Source organism: Anolis carolinensis, chromosome 1, assembly GCF_035594765.1.
Source record: "Anolis carolinensis isolate JA03-04 chromosome 1, rAnoCar3.1.pri, whole genome shotgun sequence".
Lineage (NCBI taxonomy): Eukaryota > Metazoa > Chordata > Lepidosauria > Squamata > Dactyloidae > Anolis > Anolis carolinensis.
The window spans coordinates 25,825,273-25,849,677 of NC_085841.1; the positions used below are offsets into that span (position 1 = coordinate 25,825,273).

The 24,405-nt window shown below is 37.9% G+C and overlaps 1 protein-coding gene across 1 annotated transcript in view; it reads left to right on the forward strand.

The window, feature by feature from the left end:
* lrpprc (leucine rich pentatricopeptide repeat containing) overlaps window positions 1–21,822 on the forward strand; it is a 170,616-nt gene extending 148,794 nt beyond the window's left edge. The window contains exons 32-38 of the mRNA XM_008115714.3: window positions 4,394–4,598; window positions 6,580–6,719; window positions 7,283–7,398; window positions 12,269–12,343; window positions 15,528–15,612; window positions 19,340–19,482; window positions 20,693–21,822. Coding sequence (XP_008113921.1) covers window positions 4,394–4,598; window positions 6,580–6,719; window positions 7,283–7,398; window positions 12,269–12,343; window positions 15,528–15,612; window positions 19,340–19,482; window positions 20,693–20,758 — 830 coding nt within the window. The 3' untranslated portion in view covers window positions 20,759–21,822. The remainder of the gene's footprint in view (window positions 1–4,393; window positions 4,599–6,579; window positions 6,720–7,282; window positions 7,399–12,268; window positions 12,344–15,527; window positions 15,613–19,339; window positions 19,483–20,692) is intronic.
* The last annotated feature ends 2,583 nt before the right edge of the window (window positions 21,823–24,405 follow it).

Consider the following 24,405-nt stretch of genomic DNA (forward strand, 5'->3'; position numbering starts at 1 on the left):
CCGGCCCTCCAACGGTCTGAAAGACTGTGAACTGGCCCCCTGTTTAAAAAGTTGGGGACCCCTGCTATAGAGGATAGAAGAGGCTTTGAAGGGTTAAAGTAGAGATTGAAATGAAATGCACAACCATGACCTGTTTGCACTAGTATGCTATTAGTTTTATATGTCTTTGCCAAACTGCAATCAAAATGGTCAGAGTATTGTTTATGCATCTGATTTCTTAAAGTAATTAAAATATTTCAGAGAATACAAGCAATAGCTTTAAATTTTCTTTCAAAGAAAAAAAATTATTAGATATGAGAATTTAACTTGTTGATAACAGCATACTTTCCTCCTTTTGCTGTTGGCTAATGAAATATGAACTCTTTGTGTTTTCAGCAAAGCATTAATACAAAAGCATAGTGGCAGAAATGTTGTGCATGTGGCTGTCAGAATCCAATAAAAGCACTCAAAATTAGAAAATAAATAGGGCCTAGTTTTCAGCAAGAGAGCATTCACAATATATTAATACTATAACCGCATGACCATGTATTTATATTCTCATGATATATATAACTTGTTTTCATAATTTCTAATCCATATTTCCTTACTGTCCTTTTATGTTTGCCAATGTCAATATAATTAAGTGTCAAAAATAGTCCCACCATTGCTTTTCAAATCATACAATGATTGATTTTGACTTTTTGTCAGATCTTAGTTAAAACCAGGAAGAACTATTTTCAATAATATTGCAACAACTTTTAAACACAGATATCAAAAAATAACCAAGAATATTCATAGCTTTAAACCATCTATTACCAACACTTCGCAGGAGTCTGCTGACTTCCATGCTGAGTCAAAGGCCTGTCTGATTCATCATTCTGTTCCCACAGTTGACATCCAGATCTATACAATAAACCTTTAACTAGGATATGACTATCGTTTCCTAGCAGCTTCAAATTAGAAGTATGTTTCCTCTGATCCTGAAAAAATAAAGAACCATCATTACTATTAGGCATTGATACCCTTTTCCTCTGTAAATTATTTAACTAGTTCAAAGTGGTAGCTAAAATTACATCTTTGTGGCAGCAAATTTCATAGTTTAAGCTTGAAATGGTGCAAAGAAATGCTTCCTTCTTGGTCTTGAATCTTCTGCCATTGAACGAACTGGTACTCTGGCATTATGAGAAAGAGAAAAATAGCTTCTCCCTGTCTACTTCTCCATATTAGCATGATTTTAAATATTCCTTTTTTTTACTTCTACCTGAGGTAATGATCCCCAAACATTGTAATCTTTCCTTTCTAAAGTACAGTTACGAAGACTGTACATAGCACCCTCACTTTTCACTGTATTACCTTTGTATAGATGTGGTTGCTTGAATCCCAGCAAGTATAGTCTATAACAGGGGTCCCCAAACTACGGCCCAGGGGCCACATGCGGCCCATCAAAGCCATTTATCCGGCCCCCGCAGCAGTGGCTCTTTCTTCCTCTACCGAGGAAGGTGCGTGCGGTGAGAAGGAGGAGGGAAAGGCGCATACCTTTCCCTCCTCCCTCACCCCGTGCACACCTTTCCCACTGCCACTGAGGAAGGTGCGAACGGGGTGAGGGAGGAGGGAAAGATGTGTGCCTTTCCCACCTCCTCTGTCTCCCGGTGCGCACCTTCCAAAGCTTTGCTTGTTTATAATGGTACAGTATTTTAATTATTATTTAATTAATAATTAATTATTAAGGGGGGCTTTGCTAGTGCTTTTGGTGCACAAAGGCAGAAGGGGCTTGGACTAAATGGCCCAAGGGGGCTCTTCCAACCCTCATCATCATCATCATCATCATCATCATCATTATTAACATTGAGGCTGGGTGGCCATCTGTCAGGGGTGCTTTGCTTGTGCTTTTGGTGCACAAAGGCACCAAAAAGTATGTTGGACTAAATGGCCCAAGGGATCTCTTCCAACCCTCTTTATTTTTTTATTTTTTTATTATTATGATTATTAACATTGAGGCTATATTTGTTCCCGTTTTGTCTTTTTACTTCAAAATAAAATATGTGCAGTGTGCATAGGAATTTGTTCATAGTTTTTTTATAGACCCCTGGTCTATAAAAACATGGAATGCATCAGTAACTTATAAGCAGAGCTGGAAATAATATGATCAGAAATGACTTGAACATACACAACAATAAGAGAGAGATATGTATTAGAAACAGGGATCAGTGAACGTATTATTCACTTGCTCCCTCAATTAATTTTTTATACAGGTTGAGCAACCTTTACTTCAAAATCCAAAATATTCCAAGTAGCTCAGATAGTGAGAATATTGCTCTCTGATTCAGCATATACAAATCTTGTTTCATGCACAAAATTATTTAAACGATTGCATTATCTTCATGCTATCTGTATAAGGTATATCTGAAACATAAATGAATTTCATGTTTAGACTTGGGTCCCATATCCTGATCTCATTATGTACATATATACAGGTATATATACATAATATACATAATTGGGGACGCCTGGCTAGACAGCAGTACATGTGAAAAAGATCTTGGGAGTCCTTGTGGACAACAAGTTAAACATGAGCCAGCAATGTGATGCGGCTGCTAAGAAAGCCAACGGGATTCTGGCCTGCATCAATAGGGGTATAGTGTCTAGATCCAGGGAAGTCATGCTCCCCCTCTATTCTGCCTTGGTCAGACCACACCTGGAATACTGTGTCCAATTCTGGGCACTGCAGTTGAAGGGAGATGTTGACAAGCTGGAATGTGTCCGGAGGAGGGCAACTAAAATGATCAAAGGTCTGGAGAACAAGCCCTATGAGGAGCGGCTTAAAGAACTGGGCATGTTTAGCCTGCAGAAGAGAAGGCTAAGAGGAGACATGATAGCCATGTACAAATATGTGAGGGGAAGTCATAGGGAGGAGGGAGCAAGCTAGTTTTCTGCTGTCCTGCAGACTAGGACGTGGAACAATGGCTTCAAACTACAGGAAAGGAGATTCCACCTAAACATTAGAAAGAACTTCCTCACTGTGAGAGCTGTTCGGCAGTGGAACTCTCTCCCCCGGACTGTGGTGGAGGCTCCTTCTTTGGAGGCTTTTAAACAGAGGCTAGATGGCCATCTGTCGGGGGTGCGATTTCCTGCTTCTTGGCAGGGAGTTGGACTGGATGGCCCATGAGGTCTCTTCCAACTCTACTATTCTATGATTCTAAAATCTGGACAATTCTCAAATACAGTAGAGTCTCGCTTATCCAACGTTCTGGATATTCCAACGCATTTTTGTAGTCAGTGTTTTCAATACATTGTGATATTTTGGTGCTAAATTCGTAAATACAGTAATTACTACATAGCATTACTGCCTATTGAACTACTTTTTCTGTCAAATTTGTTGTATAACACGATGTTTTGGTGCTTAATTTGTAAAATCATAACCTAATTTGATGTTTAATAGGCTTTTCCTTAATCCGTCCTTATTATCCAACATATTCGCTTATCCAATGTTCTGCTGGTCCGTTTACGTTGGATAAGTGAGACTCTACTGTACTTCTGTTCCCAGCATTTTGGGCGAGAGATACTCAACTTGGACTTCAAGCTTGTTTTCCATCCCGTTTATTAAAAAACACATTAATTTTGTTTTTTTTGTTTTTTTAATTCAACAATATGTAATCATAGACAGAATTCATTTGGTATAAGTTACCTATCCTGGAGAAGACTATAGATGCATCTTTACTATTGAATTAATGCAGTTTGACACGGCTTCAGCTGCCATTGGTTCAATGCTTCACAAAATCTTTAGTCTTCTCCACCAAAGAGTGCTGGTAACTCAATAAACTGCAAATCCCAGAATTCCATATCATTGAGCCATGGCAGTTAAAGTGGTGTCTATCTGCATTAATTTTACAATGTAAATGTACCCTGAATTGTATCAGTTTGCTATGCAGGTGCTAATGATCAGCAGCCTTTCAGGAAAAGAAAGTATCAACCCCTAATTTAGCACCAGAAACATAAGGAATTAAAGGCAAAACACTGCAGTTTTTATAGTCGGGATTTGTAAACTTCTGTCAAGCATTTTTTTTCTGCAATCCTTCCTCCCCCCCCCCCCCCAAAAGTCAAACTTTTCCACAACACCTATGAAGAATATATTTCCATCTTGAAAAGTCTTGTAAAAAATAACTTTTAAAATGTTGCACCCATCATTGGTCAGAAACAAAAGAGGTCTTGTGACAATGTGAGAAAAGTAAAGCTACAAACATGTTTTTTTCAAGATGTCACATAAAAGAGCTACAAGAAGTTAAAATAAGGGTTTTTGTGAGAGTTTGCTATTATCAATTAAATTCATAATATATAATATCACACGTGTCAAGGTCCAAGATTCTGTTCTTGGATAAAGAGATTTTATTTTCATTTTCTATATTCTCCTGAATAGATGCGATGTTTACCCTCAAGACGCTTCTTGAAAATGACAAGGTACCCTCTCCACTGGCGGTTACTCGGCTTGTTCAAGCCTTGGCAAAGAAAGGAGATCTGGAGAGCATAGGCACAGTTGAGAAGATGATGGAAAACCTCAGCAGTGCTATTAAATTGTCACGTATGCTTTTCATCAACAACACAGTGTTGGCTCACATCAAGAAGTAAGCAACTCTGTAGTGGATATTGCCTCTATTGTTTGAGCCGGGGGGGGGGGGGGGGGGAGGTAATACGGTGACCCTACTTGCCTTGCATAACAATAACCTTTCCCTCCATAATAGTTAAATGGATGCTACAATTGGCTGCTTTTGAGATTTCTTATCCTGGAAACAATGGAGATGGGAGTCCATTTAATGAAATGCAGAAACTGGCAGGTTATTATTGGATAAGTGAACTTTGAGTTAATGATGTCAAACAAACACACTTATCAGACCCTGCTCACCTAAGCGGAACCTTGACCTAGGCTGATGCCTATTGTCTTTTGTTAGTGCTCTAATTCACAGGACAACACACATCTCCACAAAGGCAATGGAAGCCTTTCTCTTTGCAGTAGTAAGATTTGAATGTGTTGTGTGTGGAACGCATGCACAGTTTTTCAGAGTTACAAATATGCTATTGGGCATGCAAAATTTCACTAATTATGAAAGACGAGTTCATAATACAAATAAAAATTTACAAATTCTTCTTTCCAATTATGTGGAGTCTCGTTCTTTCCAATTGTGTGGTGGCCCATATTATTTATGACCAGATTAAATGATTCAGTCATACTTCATTTACTTTATATTTTGGGTCTGTATTGAGTCATAGAGTTCTATGAAATTACCTTACCTCTCTCTCTCTTTCTATAAAGTGCTTATGTAATGTGTTTTAACGTACTTCTCCAAATACCTCTATAAATAATAGTTATTTGGAGATCTGATCCTTACTTTTAATGTTGTACAGTTGTATGCTTTTTCTGTCTTCGTCAGCAGATCTGTAGATTTTATGGGGCATTGCTGGTATCTCTGCCTTAGGGACTTAAGCACAGTGAGAATGCTGAAGAGCTGTGAGATCATTTAAAATGGTAGAAATGATCATGGTCCAAATAATGAAGCAGATCCATGCTTTCTGTTTCCAGATACTGAAATGAAACTTCATTAAAAAGAACCCAATTCTTGAAAGCCATATAATGCCAGATTTTCAGCAAAAGCTACTTGGATTATTTGAATTTTATTATGGAAATGTTTGCCAGATCAGATCAAACCTTATACACAGTCAGTACTGGAGAAGATATCTTCCACACAGAAAAGCCTAATATCAGTTATTCACTTTCGCCTGTCTGTCTGCCAAGCACACTGTTGTTAGCATCTCATAAACGATAGTTGTTCATGTTCCAGTTTTATCAATGAGCTCAACCATATTTCTTGTTACCTTCTTTACAAAATCCTTCTCTCCTTGGTATTCAGAAGTCTCTGAACATGGTGAAGGTATTAAAGCCACCAGTATCTTAAGCACAGATTCAAGCTTAAGAAGCATCTTGGAAAGAGTCTCTGGATGATTTTTCATTACAAAAAAAGCACAGCAAACTCTGTATTTCTGGCAGCTACAGTACTTCTTAACGCACTGCTGTCTCATGCTACATTGCTTTCCAACAGGAAAGTGTATAGACAACACTCTTAAACATATCACATTTAATATCACTGTGTTTGCATCTAGAAAGACAGCTATGAAAAATTCAGGAAAATATTTAATTTAATGTTATTAAAAAGTACTCTTTGGTTTCTTCTGCATTAATTATTCAGGTGTCATTCCTGGATGTTTTGTTTTGCCCTTTTACTATTTCAAAAGTAATTCACCAGCAGACATCTTTGTTCTACTAAAAAAAGGCAACATTTATGTCGAAGTTACTCAGCCATAGAAAAGGTCAGAGTTCATCCCTGAAAGGAATGGACTTAGCACTAACTTCATGCACTCAGCCATACATTTGTTTCACTTTGTGTTGTGACAATGTCTGCATGAGTGGAGTCATAGGTACTTTTAACATTGCTACTCGGTGTAATATTAATGTAGTAATGAAATGAAACATTCATGCACCTGTTTTGTTGGTTTAGGAATTCTAACATTACGAGCTAAACTAGTACAACACTTTCCCCCTTTCTTTTCTAGTAATAACCTTGATGGTGCTTTGGAATACATAGAGCCCATGTTTACCTCTGGAGCACTACAGGCTGATTCCTCAAATTCAAGCATCTCCTTTGTGTTTAGAAGGCTGATTGAAGACAAATTGGAACCAGCTTTGGAAAAATGTAAGTTCGTCTAGCAAATCACTGAACCACAGACCACAGAAATCACTGATAGAAACATCAGTTAGCGTGCCTGCTCCTACATCCCTACTTTAGCTAGATGTAGGCTCCAAACATCATGGGTGTCTGTGTGAGCAGGAAGGGGGAGTACCAGCTGCTGTAAATCTTTCTTGCTTAGTTCTTATCATAGAAGACTTGTCAAGTAATTTTTCAAGCCTGAAGTAAATCACTTGGATGGATGTGAATCTGCTCTTCGTTTAAATATAAACTTCTCTTTAGCTTTAAATCTTTAGCTAGTGCTGATTCATTTCTTTTACTTTTTTATACTGACTTTGAAAGTGAATAAGTGAAAGTAGATCACAACATCCTGGTTTTTAAAACTCAATTTAAAAATAGGGAGTGAGCCTTGTGCATGTTCCCTGGTAAGATTTTCCATAAGGATGGGGGAAAGGGGCCTGTTGTTGGCGTTTGCTAAATTAGTAGATCTTACTGGCAAATAAATCTTCCTGAATTTTCCTTTTCTTAAAAAAAAAGCCAATAAATGCTCACATCCATTTTCTTTTCAGTGAGTGCAATGTCTGAACGATTGGCAAATCAGTTTGGAATATACAGACCTGTCACAGACCTCTTTCTTCAATATATAAATGCAAGAAGAATTGAAGATGCCAGACTTCTTCTGGAGGTAATACTATACCAGAATAAAAAACCACAGTGGTGGTCTGAAAGTAAATCCAAAAAATTATTTAATGTCAGTAGTATGCTCTTTGTGTGAGTGCTTAGATGTTTGTGTTAAAGAAAGATGTACTTCACTTCCTTAACTGCCTACTAATTTTAACTGATAGTGCTGTGATAGTGGTTGTGTTGTTTTGTAATGTCTTTTGGGAGCTGAATGGGAACCAATGGTTTCATTTTAGTTTCATTTGAAATGTCCTGGAACAAAAGCTTACCAGGCTAATCTGTACTTTTGACATACTGAACAATGTGTCATTTTATTAGCGCACTCTTTATGGGTGTGACATCCCCCCTCCTCCCTTAACAAAATATCTTCTCTATAGGTCTGTAAATCCCATGGTCCAAGTGTTTATCCTTCTTTTCTCCTTGTTAAAGCAAAAGTGAAATATCTAATTTTTTCCAGTGTGCTTCAAGTTAATCAAGAACATAAGTCTGTGTAGCAGGATTTACTGTGCCATACAGGACAAAATTAGAAGAGAGGGGGAAACTGCATTTTGGGGATTGCTTTGAATTGCTGTAAACCACTTTGAGAAACAGTTCTATGAAAGGTTTTACTAAAAGTATCTTTTTTGCTCAGTTACGTGTCACTGACAGGTTAACTGACAAGTGCAGGTCTCCAGTGGTCCATGGTTTGTCTGTCTTTCCTTTCTGCCTTTGAAATTGGCAATCTTTAGGGAATGAGACAACAGTGTTGATTCCACTTTAACAGTGCTAATAAAATATAAAGCTGAGAAATATGCAGAAAGAATAAGAGCTGCCATTGTCAGTGTATACAAACAGACTCCAACAGGGAGCCTTTCCCAGCAGGTGGCAGTCAGACAATTACAGTGATCATTCCGACTGCTGCTTTTGTGTAGACTCCCTGTGTCAAATTGAGGCCTGTTACCAATGTCTGATAGCAAATATTGCTACATTCACTTATGTTCTTTCCTAGCTTCTATATCCTCTAAAAGGGTAAAAGGAAAGGAAAAAAATCCTCTCTCTAGTCACCAGAAAGCTCTGAGGTATTCCAGGGAGGTTGTCAGTAGTAGCAGTGAAATTTGGCCCTTGTAAGGTGCTTACATAATTTAAGAAAGCATATATATGCATTTGCAGGAGCTCCTGGTAGCGCAGTGTGTTAAAGCGCTGAGCTGCTGAACTTGCAAACCGAAAGGTCACAGGTTCGAATATGGGGAGTGGAGTGAGTGTGGAGTGAGTGCCACACATTTATATTTGTTATGAAATAACATATGGAGTGTTTTCTTGGGTGTGATGTAAAAAGCTATTACACTCCAATGAAAAACAGAATTCTGCAATGAGTTCTACGTGACTTTGACTGAATCAGCTCATTTATGCTGTGATCCCGCACAGGGTATGAGTACGCATACCTTCCAATTAACTTCAAAGTGTTATTTTGTACAAAATTAGCAAATATCCCCAGGCATTGCCCAGGTATTCATTCTTACCTTCAGAGACCTCTGCTGCCTCTGAGAGGGACTTCTAGAGTGTGTCCCTGCTGGCGTTCTGGTCTTCTTCCATTTGATCTCTCTCTCTGTCTGAGTAGCCTTTCTATCTGTATATTGCCCTCATGTGATTATATATGAGCACTGTAGCTCATGACCCACTAATGTAGGTTGTTTTTAAAAAACAATACAACAAAATAATGCAACAAACAAAAGAGGGGTTTTTTTTAAACCCTGCTAGCATTTTAAGTTGTATATTGAAGAATGTGTATACGAAGTTTGATCCACATTCATCAAGTCATGTAGGAGCCTTTGAGGTACAAACAAACATACATATATGCATACATGTTTTCACTTTTTTATTATAAATAACAACAAGACGCTGTCATTTATGAGGTTGGAGAAAAATAGTGTCATGTTTAGTTGAATGAAATATAAGCTCAAAACACATTTCCTTCCTCTGAATCTTTCCATCATTCCCAATATTCTAATGTCTAAGGAAGAAGTTATCCCTCTTTCCAGTTTCACTAAGGCGGGATCTAGACTGTCCTATATCCCAGGATCCCATCCCAGACTATCTGCTTTGAACTGAACTATATGAGTCCACACTGCCAGATGGGATAAGCAGACAATCTGGTATCAGATCCTGGGCTATAGGGCAGTGTAGATCCAGCCTCAGGCTCCTTATATACTGTCATATAAAATCCAGATTATCTGCTTTGAACTGGATTATATGGCAGTGTAGACTCACATAATCCAGTACAAAGCAGATAATCTGGGATCAGATCCTTGAATATAGGACAGTGTAGAAGGGGGTCTAAGAGTAGAGAAAGGGGGAGAGGCAAAGCAATCTGTTATGATAGCCATCTGCTGGTTTGTTGGTGTGAAAAGCGATCTTCATATTGTTACATCCACTGAAAAGTTTACAGCATCCAATTCAACACCAGTTGTTTCTTGAATTATCAAGGAGACTAAGCAAACTAAGCAAGCATATCTTATCTGCTTTTCCACTGTGACCTGTATTTTCATGAACGGAGACAGGGTTCTTCCTTTTACCATTAGTAACTCTATTCACATGTTTTTCAAAAGTCAATTAGACATGGGAAGAAGGGGGCATTCTAGTCCTATCTTTCCTCATTGTATTCATGGGAAACAAAAAGCTTTCTGTATGTGTAGAGTTTCTTCACATAATCACCAACACTGTTTCTCCAGGATTCTTTTCTAAGTAACTGTGTAGAACAGGCATGGGCAAACCCAGGCCCGCGGGCCGAACGCATAGTTCTGGCTCTGCATAGTTCTGGCCCTGGCCCTCCCAATCACATGTGGCTGTGCAGAGCTCTCCCGAGAGCTCTGCACAACCGTATGTCAAACCCTCCTCTTTGCAGGAGAACATGGCAGGCTGCTGTGTTCTCCCATGAAGAGGAGTGCCCTGCAGGCACACGTGGGTATTCAGGGCTCTCCCAAGAACCTCGCACAGCTGCGTGTCAAGCCTTTTTTCTTGCGCACTTCTTGCCACCACCACCACCACCACCACCACCACCTGCACCCACCACCACCACCCCCACTTCCAGCCTGTTTGCCCAGGCCTGGCATGCAGCCCCCTGTGAAAAAAAAATGCCCATGCCTGGTGTAGAAGAATGCAAACTGGAATATGATTTCTTACGCAGAAGGCTCTACATTGGTCTGTTCTAAACAAATAGATTTCAACAACCATTGGTTTACACAACAAATGAATTATACGTCTTTTGTATAGATTTGGATACTTCTATCAAAGGGAGATGAAAAGTCCTAGTGTCTCCACCATCTGATTGCTAGAAATATTTTTGTCACTAACCTGAATTTTGTATATTGCACCAGACATGGTCCCTCACTTTCAACAGTCTTTAATAACCAAAAAGATTTGCATGAAACCAGAGTCTATAGTACACACTACCCAATGCCCAGTTCTATTTTGTGTGTGTTTATTTAGAATCACTGTATATATCAAACTCGTTTTATATTTTTGACTAAAAAGCTTTAAAGCTAGTATTCTGTTAATTTATCACAATTTGAAATTTGCTAAGGAAGGTGGCTTGGCCTTTCTCTTTGTGTGATGAGTCATTCCTTTGAAAGAAAATGATAAATGATGTGGAGAGATGTCAAATGGCTTCCTTTTGCTGCTCATTAGGTCCTGCCAACAATAAACTTCATTTGCATCTCCAATAACCTGACAAGACAGCCTTAAATACATTGGCCTAAATCCAACTCATTGCTAGTGGAGTGGAAATCTGCACTAGCTGAGTTGCACAAGATCTCAACTACTTGTAAGTGATGGTGCAAAGCAATTGTGCAGTATCTTGCACCACCATTTTGTGTAAATCATAGTAAAATTTCTATTGGACATGTGAACTCTGAAAATGCACAAATGATAGCACAACAGACCATGTGCTAATGCAGTAACGTAATTAGATAATGTGAGTTGCTGAAGTAGTTTTTTCATAAATACCTGAAACCTCAGCTTGTGAAGTGATTCAGTGTGGGTCTGTGTATATACATGTTTTGTCAAGTGGAATATGGTGATACACTTAAGTTCTGACTTTAACAGCATGTTTAAGCTTTTCTAAAGAGAAAAATCAGTGCACAGTTTTCAGATTTTATATATGACACTTGCGCATAAACTAAAATATTATCATGCCTTTTTAGAAACCTCTGGTTTTCACAATAGGACAGATACTTGATTTGTCGGGTCTGTCATATAAACTTTTTTTGAGTTTAACTTTTGTCTCTTGAGCACTGGCTGTCTGTTGTAGAGAAAGCCTTTTATAAAATAGAGAGATTGAAATCAGTCCTTTTGTATGCATAAGTGTAGGTAATTATACTTTAAAGAGAACTTGCTTTGTACATTTTAATTTTTATAAAGAAACGAGCAGTTATCTCCCTGACACCTTATTAAATGTATAATTAACCTTATGATCCCTAGCTCACTTGTGAATGCTTGGCAGAATAATTGGAGAGGAATAGTGTTCTCCCCCCACCCCACGCTTTCTTTCTTTTACAGTCCTAAATCTCTTTTCTGTGGGATGTTAAAGCATTTGTTCATTTCTCTTCTCCCTCCCTCCACTCTTATGTTTATTGTGCCAAAGGCAGCTTTTTGTAGAGAAAGAAGGGGGGGGGGGGCAATCGCCTTGGCACCCCATTTATTTCACATTTATATGGATTTCAAACAAGTGGTCGATTTTTGAAGCCTTTACTAACAATAATATTTTTATTATATTGAACCTTTTTAATTAGAAGTTTTCACTTTAGGTAGTTTTTCCTTTATCAACAGCCTGTTGTTGCTTTTGGTCATTTCATTTCATCTCACCCCACCATGTCCTAACACTATTTCTGTCTTTTAAGAGATGTGGTGCAATAGGTGAACAAAAGAAGACTCTGATGGCTTTCTTGGCACAAACAGCTGAAAAACCAGGACAGGTATATCGCCTTTTTCTTTTTGGCCTGAGTATAATTCACATGTTCTATTGTCTTCATGTAAGTCGGTGCTCATGTTATGTGCCCTTCAGAATTTGGCAATCTCTCAGTAGCTGAAGAACCGAAAAGAGAACTGTGTATTTCCAGTAACAGAGCTTGGCCAAGGATCTGGGTTGCAAATCAAGATTAATAAAGAGATAGTCAGTAACCACCTAGCTAACCTAAATAAGTTCAGATGTCCAGGGCGAGGTGAATTGCTTTCAAAAGTATTGAAGGAACTTGGCGATATATTCCACTTGCCATCATTTTGAGAGATCTTAGAGAACAGGTGTAATGGTAAAGAACCAGAGATTGACAAACATTGTCTCTCTCTTCAAAAAAAAAAGCAAAAAGAAGATCCAGAAGCCACAGTCAGCCTAACCTCAATAACCTGCAGGCTCTTTATTTTTCCAGACCTGATTCAGCAATTGAGTTACTGTTTTTACCTATTCTTTTTTCCCTTATCTTACTGTCTTATCACAAATTACAAAAATTAAGTTGGTTAAACAAAAATCAGATGGTACATGGTGTCAGGATGTATGCTGCAAGCTATATGTTCAGGATAGGTATATAATTCATTGTATACATCCCAATGTAAATAATAAGGTTTTGACAAATGCACAAGCTTGACTGTGGCTGTCCTTATCAACAAAACAACTCAATAGCTGTTTCTTGCCAGCAGGGTTATCCAGGAGATTTAAGCTGTGGTCTTTTATCTCACCTTAAAAGACTCTAGCAGCTAAGTCCAGCATAACTAGGCTACAACTAGGTGCAGTCTCCTGTTATACAGGACCAGTGCTATAAATCTGTGGCTTTCTGTTTTTTTGTCAAGATGTGACTTTAGGGAACTATACTGCTGAGAGATCATGATATATATCAAGCTTCTCCTGAGAGCAAGGCCTCCCTGCTATCAGTCCAGCTTTTTTATTTTTCAGTCTTTGCATTGAAGGAGGCATGTTGGTTTTGTGAACAAAAACTGAGTTTTGCAGAGCATTGGATCTTCCCCTACATTCCCTGGACATCGACTGTACTATCAAAGAAAACGGTGGCTTGAGTGATTTGTCATGGTTACATGAGATTATTCCAGAAAACAAAATGTTGGCATGAGAATGTTGTGGGCCAATTAATCTCAGATTTTCCAGATCACAACTCAGCTCTTCAGAATTACAGTGGGAACCTTAGACATTGAAGTTATTTCAGAACATTTGTTGGTATATTTATTTACTTTGCAAATAAAACCTTTGTTCAGATGGCACATTATGGTCAAGGCTTTGAGAAGTGGATATTGTGTCCGCACAATAATCATATCCAGAAAAGGATATTGGCCTTCTCATGTTAATCCATGGAAATACACAGGTGAAGATGGCTCCCAAATTTTACCAACAGAGATATACCCTTGCTATTTAATTTTTAAATGAATTTGGAAAGCTTATTAGTCACTTACAATAGTGAGTTGAAACACCCTGCACATTTCAGGGTATACTGATGGTTAGCACATTCTGGTATTCACAGTAGCTGCTAATGACATGAAAAAAAGATGACTTTTCTGGATTGCATTGGCCACATTAGTTGGATGCCTTTGAAAGTTCTAGTCCAGCAAAAAGAGTTCTCTAAATCTGGTGTGGGAGACAACCTCCAAGTTCAAAAGACAAGTTTATTTTATAAGAGGAATTTTTGTGGGTAATTAGGCAGACTCAGCACACTTCCCCTGTGGGTTACAGGGCATTAGAGAAAAAGAGAAAAACTAAAGAAGATTTGAATTCGTTAATATGAGATAAGTAGAGGAGTTATATGATTTTTTTTGTTATTTATAAGATCTGCATTTCAGAAAACCATTCGTAAAATATTTATGTGGTAAGTGGTATTCTGCTTAAGTGCTAAGTAATTGCCCTGTTTTAAGATTCGTACGAAACTTGAAAACGTCAGACTCACTACATAAAAGCAGCAATGGCAAAGTTTCTAAGGACACAATCCACTGAAAAAACCCTCTATGTTGATATTGTTGGAAGAGTAGGAGCTGGAGCAGTCTAGAGTAGTTTTCTGGTGGATTATTTTGTTCAAGTTTCTTTTTTTTTATAAAACGTGTATATGTTGAAATGATGGCATAAATGTTCTCAGCTCTTGGTGCTATTCTAATTAGCCTAAATAAGACACAATCCAGAGCAATGTCTGTAAAGCATATGCAGATATGTGTGTTTCTTTCTTTAGTGGTCCCTTCCAAGCAGCTGCCTTTATAAAATCCCAGGACAGTGGGATTCATAGCAAGGGAACTGTTGTGCAGAATGCTTGGTGTTATTAAAACTAGTAAGAACTGGCTGTATCTTAGTGACAGAAGATATAAAATCATACAATTACAGAGTTCAAAGAGACCCCTCAAGGGCTATCCAGTCCAATCCCTAGCCATGCAGGAATACATAATCAAAGCACCCCAACAGATGGCCATCCAGTCTCTTCTTAAAAACCTCCAAAGAAGAAGACTCCACTACACACTGAGGCAGCATATTCCACTACTGAGCATGAGCAGTTCTTACTATCAAGAGGTTTTTCCTAATGTTTAAATAGAATCTCTTTTCCTGTAGTTTGAATCCATTGCTCCGTGTCTTAGGCCCCTTCTATACTGCCATATAATCCAGATTATCAAAGCAGATAATCCACATAATCTGCTTTGAGCTGGATTATATGAGTCTACACTGCTATATAATCCAGTTAAAGCGGATAATCTAGATTTTATATGGCAGTGTAGAAAGGTCCTCAGTCTCTGGAGCAGCAGAAAAAAAGGAGCTCCCTCATCCATACTTGTTTGGAAAAGGATTCAGGTTTAATCTCTGCCATATTCAAATGGAATTGGAAAATATCACTCCCTGAGACAGTGTAGACCTGCTGATGGATATTACTGAGCAGGATAGATCAGTGCTCTGAATTGCTATATTATTAATTAACCATGTAGCGCATAGAACAATAGTAGTCAGGTTCCAGGTAGGGATCTTACGATATACAGTATTCGTCATAATTATTTATTTATTTTAAAAACTCCTGATGGGAGACATATTTCTAAATTGTGTTCATAATATATTTTGACTCTTTGGCCCTGGTGTCTCTCTCATATCCATTAAACTTAATTCTACATCCTTGCCTTTAATTTTTACAGGTTGACAAAATTAAGGTATTGTTGGATCTGGTTCCTGACTTTACAGATACGAGGATAGTTTCCTCTTACCTCATGAAATGCTATGGTAAGACTTTCCATGTTATTTTACATTCATTTATTAACATTTCTGTGCTGACTTTCAGGATAAATATTGTCAGGGCAACTTGTACAATAAAAACAAAATAAGATCATAGTAAAATCGAAATTGTGAATAGTCTGGAACATTCCTTTTATCTGGGAAAACCTTCAGGAGACAGATATTATAAGGACTGCTTGACACATAGTATTTTAAGAGATTTGGGTCCTCAGCGAGAACTAGCTACATAAACAACGGTAGTGAAATTTTCCTAGTACTTGATATTATGGGATGAACGCAAGACTGTGGCAGACTGTGTACTTAATATTCAAAATATCTTGGTTCATTCTGAGAATCTCCTTGTAAAAGTTCTTTGGGTTGAAAAGGGGTAGGATTTAGACAAAATGCCCGCCCAACATCTTTAATGACCACTGCAAGTCAGAGTTGATTGCATTGAGATATGTGGACCTATAGTGTCATTAAACTCTTTTCGAAAACATTTTCAAATATCAATTTTACTTTAGAAGACTACATTTTTGTCATTGTCAGCTACTAGGGTGAGCTGCGATTAATTTTATTAGCGATTGATATTCTTTTGTATCCCACTCCTTCTGTGCTGTGGGAGCAGGAAGTCAATATTTTGCATTCCAGCTGCTTCCTTTGAATATGGGCCATTATGAAACCAATAGATCAAATGAATCTACATGTTCATGGTGTTATACCGTGTTAAATTGTTTTTTTAATTGACTTGTGTAATGTACTTTTTTAAATACCTTATTTTATCCTGTTTTAATATTTTAAAACAAATTAAAGTATTTTATTCTTTGTCACCCTGAGATCTTTTGATATAGACTAATGTGTACATGTATCTAACTCATTAGCTATAGGCCAACATTCAGTACTGGTAAAGGATGTTTAATGTGCTTCACTGGGATTGGGTTTTTTTGCTACTGGTTTTGTTAATATAAAACATGAAGGCATTATGTTCTAGGATCACAAAGGAAACATGTGGAAATTCTGCCTTGCAGGCGTAAACCTCTGGGACTGTGTCCAGAGTGGGGGAAGGAAAAACCTTCGACACTGTTAGACTTCCAAGAATAAAGAATTACTTTTTAAAAAAATTGTGCGGTCCATTAAACATAATCTTAGTGTTCTTTTTTTGTTTTTCATACAATAGATACTTCTATTTTAAAGAAATGGGAAGTTAACAATTTCTATTATACCTTCATTAAACCATCACTTTGTTCACGTTCTGAAGCCTCCCACAGTTAGAAAGCAACTCATCCACTTGCAGCTGTGAGTGGGAAGCTTTTTTTCCCTCGGTAAATGGAAGGGTCTGAAAGACGCATATTTCCAGAATATAAGCTTTTTATTTCTTTACTCTATGTCACATTAAGAAATTCCTTTTGAAAAGGCAGATATTTAAAAGGTAAATGAAAATCAGATCAGTTTATTGTAATTTCCCAAGTCTTGAAGAAAGACCTGTTTATGCTTCTGTTGCACTTCGTAAGAGCAATGACAGTAAATTTGCTGCTACAAATTCTGTAAAGAAAAAAGTAAGATTTCACAGTGATAGGATTTAGGTTAGTGACAGAATGCATTATGTGTAAGCAGGTAGTTCCATTTTCAGTCTTTGCCATCTCCAGCTAGACCTGAGATAGAATCTGGTTCGAATCCCTGAAATGTGACTTCTTGAAGTAGTTTGGTGCTTGAAAGAGCTTTTGGTCTTGAAACTATTTTAGAAGGATAATGTTACCCCCTATGTCAACAGCAAACTCATCATATTAATTTCTTAGATTTGTGATTTTGTCAAAACATAGTTCTTGGGTCTTTCATTAAGATAAGGACTCAGCATATAATACAATAAATAAATAAGAGATGACAGACAGACAGACAGAGAGATCCCTTATTCATCAAGATTACAACTTTCCACAGGGTTATTGTATTCGTAGTTTCTGTGGCTTATGGAGATTCTCATCAGAAGGATAACTGATTGATATCCTTCTGATGAGCATCTCCATACTTATCTAAGCTAGTCCTCAGATGGAAACATCCATCCTTCTGGGTTGTTGTATGTTTTCTGGGCTGTATGGCCATGTTCCAGAAGTATTCTCTCCTGACGTTTCACCCACATCTATGGCAGGCATCCTCAGAGGATGGAACATGGCCATAAAGCCTGGAAAACATACAACAACCCTGTGATCCCGGCCATGAAAGCCTTCTACCATACACCCATCCTTCTATTAGGGCCATTCTTGAATCAACATAATCAAACCTGCCAGAGCTTGCACTCCACTTAGTCTTTTAAGAGTCCATTGTCAATGCCACACCAGAGTGAGGGTATAACTTGGTCTTTCCCTATAGGTGTGCATAATTTGGATATTTTATTTGTGGACAAGAAACCTGAAAATGTGTATAGATAAAGTTAGGAGCTGAATTTCAACCCACCAGAAATTTCTAACGTGATATGAAATGCAGCCCATATCCATGAGAATAAGTTTCTGGACTTCACATGGATATGAGATACAGATAATAGCAAACCCTATTGAAATCACAGATCTTGAAAATGGCTAGAGAGAAAATGTAAATAAATGGAACTGTGATACCGGTCCTGCGGATGCAAGGGTTGTACTGCACAATAAAATCACAAAGTAAAAAATGGAACATATTGTAACTGGATTTTAATTTTTGTGATTGTTTTGAATTGTATGTTCTTGTTTTATGTTTATTGTTTTTACTATATTTAATTTGTTGTGTGGTTCTTTTTGGCAATTTAATGTTTTGCCATGTTGGAAACCTCCCTGTGTCCTCTCAAGGATATAGGGCAGTATATTAATAAAGTGTTGTTATTGCTGCTTGCTGCTGTTATTAAAAATGACATAGTCATTTTATTGTACATTTCTTTTGGTTGGTTTTTATGTAAAACTGACTAAAAGTCATTTTTTAAGTCTTCCTTTCACTTACTGTTGACTACTCAATCAAGGTGGATCCAGACTGACTTCCTTTGAGAAGAGTTTTGGCAGTTAAGTTGCTGCTAAACAAGTGGTCCTCTCTGGTGTATTCACCAACTTGATCTTTTACGTGGTGAACCACATAACAAGGCTTCCACTGATGATCTCAAATTATGGAGAGTCATATGAGAAAGGATGTTCATTTAGAATAAGATATCCCGATCAGGAGTTTTTCTCAAGTGGGCTTGATGCACTGGCATTCATCTTGAGTGATCATGACCTGCTGTCATGATCTGCTGTTATTAGAAAAAAACGCTCTTGAAGCTTCACAGTGAAAAACAAGATGTCTGCTACCTTAGGATAAGTGGGAACCTTCCTAAACTGGCAGAGTGACAAGAGAGCCAGCTTATCTCTGAGGCCTGCTTTGCAGCTGGACCCCAGGAGTCCCCAAGACTTGGCATCCCTGTTTGTCAGCTCAGTAATTAATCAAGAGGCAAAATTAATCTGCAATTATGAAGCTTTGGTTCACTTTATCACACCAATTAATCGATTACAGCCTACAGCCCTATTTCAGATCTCCCTAGCTTGGCATTCTTTCATGAGTGTAACAGAGGTGAACATAGCACAACCAAGATGAATGTGGTGACCACTTGCACATGAAATGTAGGTCTTTTCTGAAGTGAATTGGACAAGAATTCTTTTGGCTGGTAGATAAACTATTTGAATGTCTACCACTGTTTCCCCCCCCCACACACACACACTTTTTTCCCTTCTTTCCTTTGCAGCATTGGACGAGGATGTAACTTCAGCAAAAGTTCTGTATGAGAAAATGAAAGCCGAGGAATTGCACCCAGATGAGTTATTTTTGAAACGTTTGGCAGTTCTCCTCAAGAAAAATGGAGAGCCAGTTCCTTTCACTGAACCCCCTGTGAGTGTTTACCTATTTTCAAAGAAATACCTCTGCAAACATGTTTGCATGTGTTAATAGAATGTGGCATGCTTAATTATGCTGGGATTAAGGCTTCACAAAGAACCCTCAAAGGAGTCTACAAATGAAGTGCTGAGTATATTGTAGGCATTGTATTAATCTGGCATTACACTTGACTGGTCGGAGAAGGAAACCTTTTGGGGCTATTGTGTTTAAAGTATAAGTTCATTAATGAGCGTTCATGTTTAGGTGTGAATTCATCAAGCACCCTCGGAGTGTTTTATCTCTAGCGTTTAAATGCTTTCTGCGTGCTTTAGTTCCGAATGTTTTCGGTGTCAGCTAATTGCTCATTTTAAATGTAAAGATTTTTGTTTCCAAATGACATACACAAGATGAAAACGTAAAACACAAGACCTAATTTTCTTAGCCAGCTTGACTTACCTTTACTAATTTTGCCAACAAAAACACAAACTTTGGCCTTTATAAATCCTTTTAATTGAGGGAGAAACTGTATTACAATCTCAAAATAACTTCTTCAGTACATTACGTTAGGATGAGGATCTACAAAAGAAGGCACAGTCATGTAAATGTAGATATAATTGGTAGTGCTTTATGGTTAGAGCTAGGATTATACATGCCATACTTTGGAGGATCTTTCTGTTTGGTGGCAAGAGGAAGTCTTGAGTTTTCATTTAAATGCAGAAAATCAAACTAACATTCAGATTAACACTGTACACATTTTTTCAGAAGAAAACACACTATGAATTCATGTTCATGGGATAAGTCCACTCTATTATTTAGATCAGTGAAGCCAAAGTGGGCACTACCGCCCCCTGGTGGGTGCTGCAGCAATCCATGGGAGCAGTGATGGCCACAGTTACATATATCTTTCTGTTTAATTGCTATTAAAAAATTAAAAATTAATTTCTGGGGCACTGAATAATATTTTTTTCTGGAAAGGGGGCGGTAGGCCAAATAGGTTTGGGAACCACTGATTTAGATTATCTGACAGACTAAGAGATAGACAAAGAATTGTTCAAAGTGTATGAACAATTGCTGTACCTGAGCTAAAATGGAGTATATATCGTTGCTAATAAAACAATATGGAATTCCTGAATTTAAAGCGAACAAGGATATGATCCCTAATTTCCTCAATACATAACTAAAATGTTGGTCTCTCTATTCCTTTTTCTTCCTTTACTCATTGTAGGAAAGTTTCAGATTCTATGCGCAGAAGCTAAAGAATGAACGGAACGATTCATCAGATGAAGATTAAACTTTATCTTCTCTTTGTAATATTGGGACTGTGAAAAGATTTTTTTTTACAAAAAAAAATGTATTATTGTCAGAATAAAATAAAATTGAAAATGGGACTCTTCAGTGTATCAAGACTGGCTTCTATAAAATTACAGCATCTTGAAATAGCATTTTTCTTCCTGAAGCGATTATAAGGATTTTGTTGGTCCCTACTAGCATGAGTACCTACTTTGTGGCCTTGACTACATTTGCAATCCAGTTCTACTTCTTGGGTGGGGAGTGGGGTCTGTATTCACAGAATGAATGTGTGCAAATTTTATTTTAAAATCAGTATATCTTCAAGTAAAATGAGTTTATTTAAAGAAATGAAAAAAGAACATTTGGGATTAAATTGGCAAATAGAGGTTGAGATATAGAACTATACAGTGTGTTTATGTCTGCAGAACCCCCCCCCCCCCTCCACCCAGTCACTGAAGCTCTTGCTCTTCTCCAGAATTGTTTCTACTTAAGTGATGAAAATGAATATTAATATTCTGCCAAATACAGCATATTTTGTGCTTCCCCAGCTGCTACACAGGTATTGATTTTGCACTATTCTGTACCATATAGGTGTTAGGAATCAAAACCTTTCCTGTAGACTGTACTAAAGTGAATGTTTATCTGTGATGTGAAAACACAGTAGTCTTAGTCCAATGGTTCTCAACCAGGTGTCCCCAGATGTTTTTGGCCTTCAACTCCCAGAAATCCTAACAGCGGGTAAACTGGCTGGGATTTCTGGGAGTTGTAGGCCAAAAATATCTGGGGACCCCAGGTTGAGAACCACTGTCTTAGTCTATGATAGCTTTTCAAAAAGTCCATAACCTTCATTTCCATTGCACTAATGTACATTGAAACACTGCAACCTTTAGTTTTCTTTGATTTGTAAATACAGCACAGGGGATAGTAAAGGATAATGGATAATTCAATTAATGCCTATAGATCTTTGCTGCTGTATTTGTTAAGCTTTGGACATTTGAGTGACCCATGCTTGCATTTTATTATTTCTGTTCTTTGCAAAACAAATAAACTTGTAAATGTTCCACATTTTCCCCCTCTGTATATTAAGGAATTATGTTCATTATTTTGTTGTGTTTTCTGTATCTTTCACAATGTAAGCCAGTTCAATTCCCCAAGCATTTTGAAAGTACTGGATATATTTAGCTTATAATAAATATAACATTCTACTATTTGAAGTGATATAGATATATAAATCTATGCGGTGTTTAGAATTTGGATAGGAAAGCATTTTTATTATTGAAACTTGAATTGTAGTACATTTACAAGGAGTAGATTACATAGTATATGTAGTATTTGCTACCACAAGATGTGATGTCTACTGACCTGAGACATCTTTGGAATGAGACAAACTCAGAGAAGATATTAGCTGCTAGTTAGAATTATCTTACTACTGATGTTAAGAGGGCCCCGCTCAAGTTGTTACAGAACATTAATAGGAGGATGTCCTCATGTCTTGATTGTGCCCTTTCCTGTGTAATAGATGAGAAACAATTTTTTTCTGATCCAGTAGAGGCTTTATGTTCTTGAAATAGTGATTGCTAGTCAATATGATAGTTACTATCCAGTAAATATGGTCAGTTTATCTGTTCTTTATCTGATTCTAGAAGCAGTCCTTCCCGAATTGGGGAAGATGATTCACCTAAGATGTACAAATACAAATAAAAACATTCCTTTCATAGAATCATAGAATGATAGAGTTGGAAGAGACCTCACGGGCCATCTAGTCCAACCCCCTGCCAAGAAGCAGGAAATCACATTCAAAGCACCCTCGACAGATGGCCATCCAGCCTCTGCTTAAAAGCCTCCAAAAAAGGCTTTTACCACACTCCGGGGCAGAGAGTTCCATGCCGAACAGCTCTCACAGTGAGGAAGTTCTTCCTAATGTTCAGGTGGAATCTCCTTTCCTGCAGTTTGAAGCCATTGTTCCGCATCCCGCATCCCAGTCTCCAGGGCAACAGAAAACAATCTTGTTCCCTCCTCCCTATGACTTCCCCTCACATATTTGTACATGGCTATCATGTCTCCTCTCAGCCTTCTCTTCTGCAGGCTAAACATGCCCAGCTCTTTAAGCTGCTCCTCATAGAGCTTGTTCTCCAGACCCTTAATCATTTTAGTCGTCCTCTGGACACTTTCCAGATTGTCCAAATCTCCCTTCAATCGCAGTGCCCAGAACTGGACACAGTATTCCAGGTGTGGTCTGGCCAAGACAGAATAGAGGGGTAGTATGACTTCCCTGGATCTAGACTATACTCCTATTTATGCAGGCCAAAATCCCATTGACTTTTTTAGCTGCCACATCACATTGTAGGCTCATGTTTAACGTGTTGTCCAAGATCTTTTTCACACGTACTGCTGTTGAGCCAGACGTCCCCCATTCTGTATCTTTGCATTTCATTTTTTTCTGCTTAAGTGGAGTACTTTGCATTTGTCCCTGTTGAACTTCATTTTGTTAGTTTCAGCCCATCTCTCTAATCTGTTAAGATCGTTTTGGATTCTGCTCCTGTCTTCTGGAGTATTAGCTATCCCTCCCAATTTGGTGTCATCTGCAAACTTGATGATCATGCCTTCTAACCCTTCATCTAAGTCATTAATAAAGATTTTAAACAGAACTGGGTCTAGGACGGAATCTTGCGGAACTCAACTCGTGACTTCTTTCCAGGATGAAGAGGAAGCATTGGTGAGCACCCTTTGGGTTCATTCGCTTAACCAATTACAGATCCACCTCACTGTAGTTTTACTTTCTAAGTATGCAGGCCTCATTTTGAGGGATAGTGAGTCACAGTGAACTACAATATCAAATCTGAGGATCAAAGAGTCCACCCTACAGGTACCCAAGAGAACAAAAAAGCGCTCAACACTAGGACTTTTCCAATCTAGAGTTTTGCTGGGAGATGATTTCTCTTTTATTTCTATAACATTGTCTTTGGAGTTACTCCTTGAAAACCTTTAAATATATAAGATAAATGCTTATCAACTTAACATCAAGGGCCCAGTGAAACTGTTCTAACCAAGGTGGTGATATTTGTCCAATATCCCTGCCAAAATGCAAGTCAACATAGAATATATCTGACTCAGAACAGAGAAGACCCCTCCAGTCAAACTCTATGGATAGTATGCTTTTTTGGAAGAACATGACTTCATTGGTTTCCACCCCGTTTGTCATGAATACTGAAAAAATAAGACACAACTGAAAATTCCCAGAGAAGCTTGTTTTTCCAGTATGACATCTTACAGGTTTCCAAGGATTATGAGCAAGAGGTCAAACTGATAAGAAGGCTCACCATCCGGGCAAATGTTAATGAACTCAACATCTGTAGGAGATGCATTGAATGTGATTTTCCTGCTTCTTGTCAGGGGGTTGGATTGGATGTCCCACGAGGTCTTTTCCGATTCTATGACTACGACCTCTCTCTTTTTTTAGTCAAAGCAAAGCAATATTTCAGGTAAACTGAGGTAATTATATATACAGTAGAGTCTCACTTATCCAACATAAACGGGCCGGCAGAACGTTGGATAAGTGAACATGTTGGTTAATAAGGAAGGATTAAGGGAAAGCCTTAATCCTTCCTTAAACATCAAATTACATTATGATTTTACAAATTAAGAACC